The following is an 8709-nucleotide window of genomic DNA, read 5'->3' as shown; positions in this document are numbered from 1 at the left end:
ACAGTGTCATTTCCAGACACTATTTGGGCCGGATGAGATTTTTTTCAGCATGTTTGTTTAGCCTGCTCAATCTGGTGTCAGTTTGTGAGTTTCTCCCTCTCGTCTCTTTTATCCAGCAACACAAGGCTACGTGAGACATGGAGAGCAGTGTAAAATAAATGCTAGCTTTTAACTCTCAGTGGGTACTGAAAATGTCCTGAGTTTATGAATGATATAAAAAGAAACTCTCTGCTACTGTATGTTTTATACTTCGCTCCCAGTGGCATCATCATGTTGTGACATCATTGCATGCCCGAGCATGCTCTTTCTTACTCTTTGATTTATGAGGTTGTTTCAAAGTTAATGTGGAGAAAATAATGAAATGTTTGAAATTAATGAGTTTGATGTGGTTATTACTGTTTGACATGATTCCCAATTCTTGTGTGTTAAAGAAAACTGTAGCTACCAGAGACACACAGCAGAAACAGGGTCGCGTGAAATGATAACATTACTAGTGGTGGAAGAAGTACCCAAATCTTTGGCTGAATTCAAAGAAGAAACACCATAGAGAGATATAAGACACAACAAAAAATCTGAAAGAAGGCGGTGTCAACACTACAAAAAGATGAATACATGTCTTATACATATCTTGCAAATAGTTTCATATGGTTCCTACTGGAGTTCCATCATGGTTTTAACATTTCAGTCATATAATTTCCTGTATACCAAATAAAAAAATGAGCATACTGTTGAATAAAATTGTGAATAATGTTGTGCATAATACTGCACACACCATGGTAATAATCTTATGTAGTATATGCCTTAGAGTTGTTTAGCTTTCCTTTAATTAGCCTAAGTCAGAAAATATCTAGCTCATGCAAATATTAAGTAAAAGGCTACTTCTACTTTCTAAATTATGAACAAAAGTTTAAGTGTTGCCTGGTATGCGTCCTCTCATCAGGTCCTGGGTAAGTACAATAAACCAAGAATCAAAATTTTTTTTTTTTCTCGATTCAGAAAAAAAAAAAAAAGTAAAATCGGACTGCTTAACAAAGTGAGCAAAATGAAACACTATATCCAATGGACAGTTCATCCAACAGACAACTTGTTCACCTGTAGCAACAAAGAAATTAAGAAAGGTGGCACTAAGCATTTTGTCTTTTGGACCAATTTTCACTTCCACACCTGTTTTCTCCTGACATTCTGCCTATGTCAGCCTCAGAGGACACAGCGAAAATCTCGAAACTACAAACTGCACGATTCAATTTGCTCACGCAAGAGTTTATTAAACATGGTCCACACACCAAATCTTTACTTTAGCACACAAAATAAGCTCATATGATCACTGATTGACTGGTTGTCAAAGGGTTTGCCCTTCGCATTATATTTTTAAATTTTATAGTTAATGTAACCTATTTTTCAGAATTTACACCAATAATGCTGCTTGGAAAACTGTTATATAATACAGTTATAGTCCAAAACAGAAAGGATGCGTGAAGTTGATTTCTGTTAGTTTAACACAACACATCTTGCTTTAATAACATAGTTGTATGCCATATTGAGTGAAATTTTACAGAATACTATATAAGTATGATTTGGTGCTGAGATAAATTATTAAGATTGTTAAAACAGACTATCCATTCACTTAACTTTGTTGAATATGGCGCACAGTTTCATTCATATGTGCTGTAATAAGTGTAATTGTTAAAAACAAAAAATTAAGGGCAAAATTATAGTGTCAGGTTAGAAGGGTTTTACAATAATTACCATCTATTTCTCAAGAAGTATGCCTATAATTATGTCCTTTACTTTCTCCACCTCTAAGAAAAGCAAAATGATCCAGTTTGAGTCTTTGGGTCCAGACAGGGACTGAATGAGAACCACTAAGTTTGTAGAGAGGTCTCCCCCATCTTTCTGCTTTGACCCACTTCCAGCGGATGCGGATGAGCGGCGGCTTTGTCCCTCTTAGCCGTCATTCAGTGTTTTTAAACGGGTCGTCCTGCGTCCAACAGGCCTCTTAGGTTTCTCATCTGAGACCACAAATAGGTGCAAATGTCGGTTCCAGGTAAACTGCTCTCCTCGGCGTTTAAGTGGGTGGACTCGGCGAAACAGTCCCCCCTACTGTCAAAATAAAGAAACGTCGCCGTTAATAACTCGGCAAACTCGTAATCTCCGCCGTATTTGTGTCAATGTTCGCCACATAAACTGTGGGAGCACTTTCCGTCCAGCTCGTCGGCGGCTGTGGCTCCGGTGTGAAGCTCCGCTCCGCTCCGGTCCGGTCCGGAGCGGCTGAGGCAGCTGCAGCAGTTCGGCGGCAGATCGCTGCGTGGCGGTTTCCGGTGTCAGTCCGTCTGTAGGAGGATGGCGTCCGGCTTCAACCGCATCCCCTCCACCGCCGGTCCTCCGAGCCCCCAGAACACCGAAGGTTGTCGACCTCTGGCTGAAGACGGCGGCGACGGGCGTCAGTAAGCTGCCGGGTAAGTTATGGCGGGGAGTTTTTCTGGGTGCCTGGCTGTATTGGTGAGGTTTGCGGGGCTCGGCTGCAGGAGGCGGATTTCCCCTGCAGCTCCGCGGAGGCCTAGTTTTATTCTGGGTCCGCTGGCAGCGAGAGCTCGCATCAAACGGTAGATCAGTAAACGCTTCTGTGGCCTTTTATCAGGCGGCTTCCCCACCGAGGAGTCGGGGCGCCGCTGACCCTGGCCTGGTGGTTGCTTTCTCTCTCTGTCCGGTTTATTACGGAGTGGGGGGGCGGGAGGGAGAAGTTGTTAGATGGTGCCGTAGCGGGAGATAAATTGAGGTTATCACAAAGGAGGTCCAAGTGTTTGGTAGCGTTAGCCGAAGCAGCTAGCTCGGCTGCAGCAGCTGACGAGCTAACGTCTGGTAGCCACATCCTGTACCCGAAACACTTTCATTTAATGTCTGATACAAATCCACATTTATGCCCCCCCGCCTGTCTCAGACAAATCTAGATAGATTCGGCTGCATATCTTAAACCTTTTGGCACCATGTAATGTATTTTTTTTGTTGTTTTCTTCCATGCGATTATCGGAGACATTGGACCATTACCAACTAGATTTGCGTTTCAGGAAATAGACTGAGCCATAGTCTTTGCTTTTACCTGTTTGAAGGTTTCGTTTCAGAGAGCCTGGTTGTGTACAAATGCCCCATTTATCACATTTACAAACAACACTACTCACATAATACTGCGACATCCGTTTCACGAACAATCCGAGGGGCAAGCTGTAGGCCTGCAATGCTAACCTCGGCGGGCAATGGATACTACCGATGAATATAATTAGAATTCATTAAATATTACAGATTAAAATATCGGTTATTTGCGCGATAAATTATGGATAGCTAAAAGATTGAAAAAAAATTTAAATAATAAGATCATTTCACACTCATTCTCGAGACTTTAAAGTCCAAGCTAACATAGCCTTTAAATTAAGATTGTGTTTGATGGACTATTTTCATGGTAGATCTTTTTATTATTATTATTATTATTATTATTATTATTATTATTACTAAAAGTTCAGTTCAGTGTAGATGAAAAAATGTGGGGAACCTCCCTATTACAAGTTTTCCTGTGAAAAGGACTGAAATGACTTATCGATTATGAAAACAGTTTGCGGTTATTTTCTTGCCAAGCTACAACTTGATTGACTGACGAATAGTTTCGGGTACAGCCTAACACCAAGGGCATACAAAGAAGAGAAACTGCATTCATCATGCATGTTTGCTTAAACTAATAATTGAAAATAGGAAATACGGTTAATTTTCCTTCCAAGTGTTTTCTTCTCACCACAAACAAGACTAGACATATCACATACGATTGTGACCATTCACACACTTTCTCTTGCTGAAATAAAGCCATTAAATAGAAATCTTTGAAGTTGGTTTTGATGACTGATACAACTATTCGAAACACATTATGTAGGAAACTATTGCAGTTTATTGTTCCATAAACTTTTATTAAATATTAAATTCAAATATGTTATATTAAATTCCTATATTGAATTGTATTTACTCTTTGGAATAATTAGGGTTCAATGTTTACTTGGTGGTGTTGCTTATGCTGTTTTTTTTTTTTTTTTTGTCTCCAGGTTTCCTCACCTATCTCACAGGAGGTGTGTAAACACAGATATAGTGCTCTGCTCTAGTCTGTGTGCTAGGTACTATTCTAAAATCACATCCACACACACAGTTTGGTGGTGAAACCCTCACCCATCTCCTGATTATTGAATCCCTGCATGCGAAGTGGAAGGATGACAGAGGCGTGGCAGCAGCAGCAACATGCAGTGGCTCCACCCTCTGTTGTGCACACGCTCCCCCAGGCGACTGACAACCCCCTGGGCTGCACTGTGTACGGAGTAGTCCTGCAGCCAGATGCCTCCTTGCAACAGCCCCAGCATGGCCAGCAGCATGCAGTTCAAGCCCAGCAGCCCTCCTTACAGGTCGGGGGTGAGAGAGGGCACAAGTGTGGAGCCTGTGGCCATGACATATCTCACCTGGCCAATCCCCATGAGCATCAGTGCATGGTGAGCCAGGACCGCTCCTTCCAGTGTACACAGTGCATGAAGATATTCAGCCAGGCGACAGACCTCCTGGAGCATCAGTGTGTGCAGGTGGAGCAAAAGCCTTTTGTGTGTGGTGTGTGTAAGATGGGCTTCTCACTGCTAACTTCCCTGGCTCAGCATCACAACTCACACGGCAATGGAAACAACCCAATGAAGTGCTCCATCTGTGAGAAAACCTACCGACCAGGATCTGGAAATGCCACTCCAACTTCGTCAGCTGCCAACCCTCAGCAGCCCTCCACCGGTGAGACGTCCGGCGGCGGAGCAGCAATCAATGCCTCCTCTCCTCCTGCATTTGAGGCCTCTGCACCAGACAGGCCATACAAGTGCTCAGTGTGCCATAAAGCTTTTCGGCACTTGTCAGAGCTGACCCGCCATGAAAGGGTACACACTGGTGAGAAGCCATATAAATGTGACACATGTGATAAAAGCTTCAGCCAGTCTTCACATTTGGCACACCACCAGCGTACACACAGTTCTGAGCGGCCATACAAATGTGCAGTATGTGAGAAGAGCTTTAAGCACCGCTCTCACCTGGTGCGGCACATGTACGCTCATTCAGGTGAGCACCTTTTCAAGTGCAATTTATGTGAGATGCACTTTAAGGAGTCATCTGAGCTCCTTCACCATCAATGTCAGCCAGAAGGGGAGAGGCCTTTCCGCTGCGGCTCATGCGGAAAGAGCTTCAAACGGCCGTCTGACCTGCGGCAGCATGAACGCACCCACTCAGAGGAGCGACCTTTCCAGTGCGAGGAGTGCCAGATGAGCTTCAAACAGCAGTATGCTCTTGTGCGCCACCGTCGCACTCACAAAAATCCTGCTGATCGCCCCTTCAAGTGTAATCTCTGCGATAAGGGATTTCTACAGCCATCCCACCTGCTTTACCACCAGCAGGTTCATGGCATGGAAAGTTTGTTTAAATGTGCATCCTGCCAGAAGTCTTTCAGCCAATCAGGAGAACTGCTGAGGCACAAATGTGGAGGTGAAGTAGAAAAACCCTACAAGTGCGACGTGTGTGGCAAAGGTTATAAAAAGAATTCAACGCTGCAGCGCCACCAGAACTCTCACTGCACAGAGAAGCCACTGAAATGTTCCTTGTGTGACAAGCGCTTTGTGTCATCCTCTGAGTTTGTACAGCACCGCTGTGACCCGACCCGAGAGAAGCCGCTGAAATGTCCCGACTGTGAAAAGCGTTTCCGGTATTCATCCGAGCTGCAGCGCCATCGCCGAGTTCACACCGGGGAGAAGCCTTTCAAGTGTGCCAGCTGTGACAAGAGCTTCAAGCAACGGGAGCACCTGGCTAAGCACCAGAGCGTGCATTCGCGGGAAACACAGTTTAAATGTGTGTGGTGCGGGGAGCGTTTTGTTGACCTCACAGCTTTGCAGGAGCACACAGTTCAGCACACTGCTGAGGGTGAAAGTTTCCCAGAAGCTCCCTGCATCCCATGAAAGCACTGCTCTCCAGTCCTGGACAGCAAACGTGACATTTGCCATCAAAGCAAAATGTGCGAGCTTCTGCTCACCCATTTAATTATGTTTTTATGAATTTTAGTATCTGTAAGACTGAAATCATACTCATTCCTTGTTGAGTAAAAGGCAAAACCCCCTACACCGACTGAGAGGATTATTCTTATTTTGGAACACATGGAGAGAAAAAACAGAATGAAAAATTCTTGTAAAGTTAAATGTGGTAAGATCTTAATTTTTTTTTTTTTTTTGTAATGAGTGTAGGACCTTATTCTGTGGTTGCATGTGATTGTATGTTTTGTAACTGTTCATTCTGTTGTTGAGAAAGATGGCAAGACCTTTCAAGCAGTTGTCAGATACAAGTGTGCTCATGTTTGGCTCCTCTGGAATCCATGTGCCTTTTTTTTTTTTTTCTTTTCTTTCTTTTTTTGTGTGTGTGTGTGTGTGTTTGTTTGTTTGTTTTTTTTTCACTGATCACTCCTTTTTGTCTTTTTGTTCATTTCACGTCCAGTGTAGCCGAAAACCTCCCATCCTTATTCAGCGATCGGCTTGTGCAGCAGTATATTTTCTACATACTAGGTCTTAGGTAGTACCATCTGTTTGTGCATGAAATTTATCACACTTAAATATCACTGTTGTATTATAGGTTTGGTTTATTTAGGAAAACATCCTAAGAAGAAGAAAAAAAACAAGTGGATTTGTGAAAATGTATAGCCCGTGTCCTATGAAATCTGTGTTGTTGCATCTTTGTATTAAAACAGATGACATCTAGGTAACTAACCCATACCTACCATGTCATACAAACACTTGACATTAGCAATAGAACATGCACAATGTAATATTTATGACTACTGATTCATGGCATAGTCTACTCTTGTTATATTATAGATTGTGTGTATACGCTTATGTAAACATTGAAAACTGTATAGTGCTTATATTACATGCTTTTGTATTCACCATGAATGAGCTTGCTGTATTTTGCAAGCACTTTAGTTTCAGTCACATATGGCTTGTCACAAGGTTAACCCAACAATTTCAAGGCATTTTATTTCTCAGTTGCCACAAACTAGTTGCATTAGTTACTGTGCGATAGATCTAACAAAAGTAATGTTATTTTTTATTGAAAAATTGCCCTTCTAATACTCTCATGGGACTCTAGCCACCTCCTGGTCCACATCAAGACATTCAGCGGATTAATCCCAGTAGCCTCAAAGTTGCGACTTCTGTGTTGGTTTACCAGGGATAAAGTAAAATAATGTGTGTACTTTAGTTTAACGTGTGGATTTCTATATTCTGTACAATCTTTGCAGTATATTTAAAAAAAGGTTTTGAAGTTTGAAAATGGATAAAGGGAATAATAGTGGGTGGGTGGGTGGGTGGGTACAGAGACTGTGTGCCATGGTTTGTCCTGGTGAGTCTGCTTCAAAGCCTCCTGCAGGAGGACGAACAAGTATGATGAAGCATTGGCTTTACACATATGGATATCAATATAGACTCCTGTTCATATTGTATACAGACAATTAAAATAAACCACCCTTACGAAAACAAAAGCATATGTTGTTTTCATAGCTGCTAATTCTAGTGCATGTATTTTGGTTGAAGATTCAAATCAAAGTACATTTTTTTTATGGATTCATCATTTTGTACATAAAATGCCACACTAAACGGCATGAATTAAAGTATGAAGTGTGCAGACTGTGATGAGTTAAAGTACCTCTGTCTACAATATCTAATTTTAACACAGAGTGGTTTTCACAGCAGGCTAGTATTGGCCACAGTTGTCAGTGATGCAATGTGGTTTCCCAACAGATTGGCTCCAAATGATAGATGACCCCTTTCCTGACCACAGGTCATGTTTTTATGTGAAACCTACAAAATATCTGACACCACAAATAACACTTCTGAGATCCAGGACAGACTCTTACAGTGCAGGCCCATTATTCTTTGTTTGCTTGTTTGCTATTATTAAATATTATATAAAAGAAGAGGTGATTTGACAATGAATCCATAATAAATCTAAATTAAGACATTTCAGTAACATGACTTGCTGGTAGGTTAAAAAGATGATTTCGACTTTAGGTTAATAACATTTTGTTCAACTGACATGTTCACGTTAATACCACATACCAAAGACTCTAGATTCTTTTGGTAATTCAAATATCAAATAATATTTTTTGTTAATTTTTTGTGTAATGATGATCACATGACTCAGACGTGGCTTTTAAACCACAGGTCACACTCGGAAGTGTGCGAAGAAAATATTCCCCTCACCACTTTCACCAATGTGACTCAAGTCAAGTAGGATCTATGGTTTCTATTAATAGTTTTTGATCCCACTTCGATGAGAACACAAACCAAAGCTTCTGATCTTCGTCTGTATTACTGCTGCCACACGATTTTTTAAAATTGTGCACAGGAATAAGCAGGTGTTCAGGTCTTTGTAATGAAGTGCTCATACACTGCTTTTGTGAATTTGGCAGAAGCAGTCATGTAAAGTGATTTAGTTTTTAAGGCTGCAGACTCAAAGTCAACCAATGTCCTGATTCACTGAAGGCTTTCAAATTTAGTGGGACTGTCGGTCAATTAAAACTACAAAGTGCCCACAACTACACTTGAGCTTTTTGTTTTTCAGTCAAAATTTTTTCATTTCCATCACGTGACGATCTCTCCCGACTATTAATACAAT

General features: G+C 41.6%; 1 protein-coding gene across 1 annotated transcript; it reads left to right on the top strand.

Moving 5' to 3' along the window:
* Positions 1-2129: 2129 nt before the first annotated feature.
* znf319a (zinc finger protein 319a) lies at positions 2130-7380 on the top strand. Its single transcript, XM_029498102.1, has 2 exons — positions 2130-2456; positions 4083-7380. Exon 2 carries the CDS (start codon positions 4230-4232, stop codon positions 6003-6005), a length of 1776 nt encoding a protein of 591 aa, XP_029353962.1. The 5' UTR covers positions 2130-2456; positions 4083-4229; the 3' UTR covers positions 6006-7380.
* Positions 7381-8709: the final 1329 nt, after the last annotated feature.

This window comes from Echeneis naucrates, chromosome 3 (genome assembly GCF_900963305.1).
Source record: "Echeneis naucrates chromosome 3, fEcheNa1.1, whole genome shotgun sequence".
In the NCBI taxonomy this organism is placed as follows: Eukaryota; Metazoa; Chordata; class Actinopteri; order Carangiformes; family Echeneidae; genus Echeneis; species Echeneis naucrates.
Note: the sequence above shows the minus strand (reverse complement) of the source record. Positions and strands in the feature narration are given on the sequence as shown.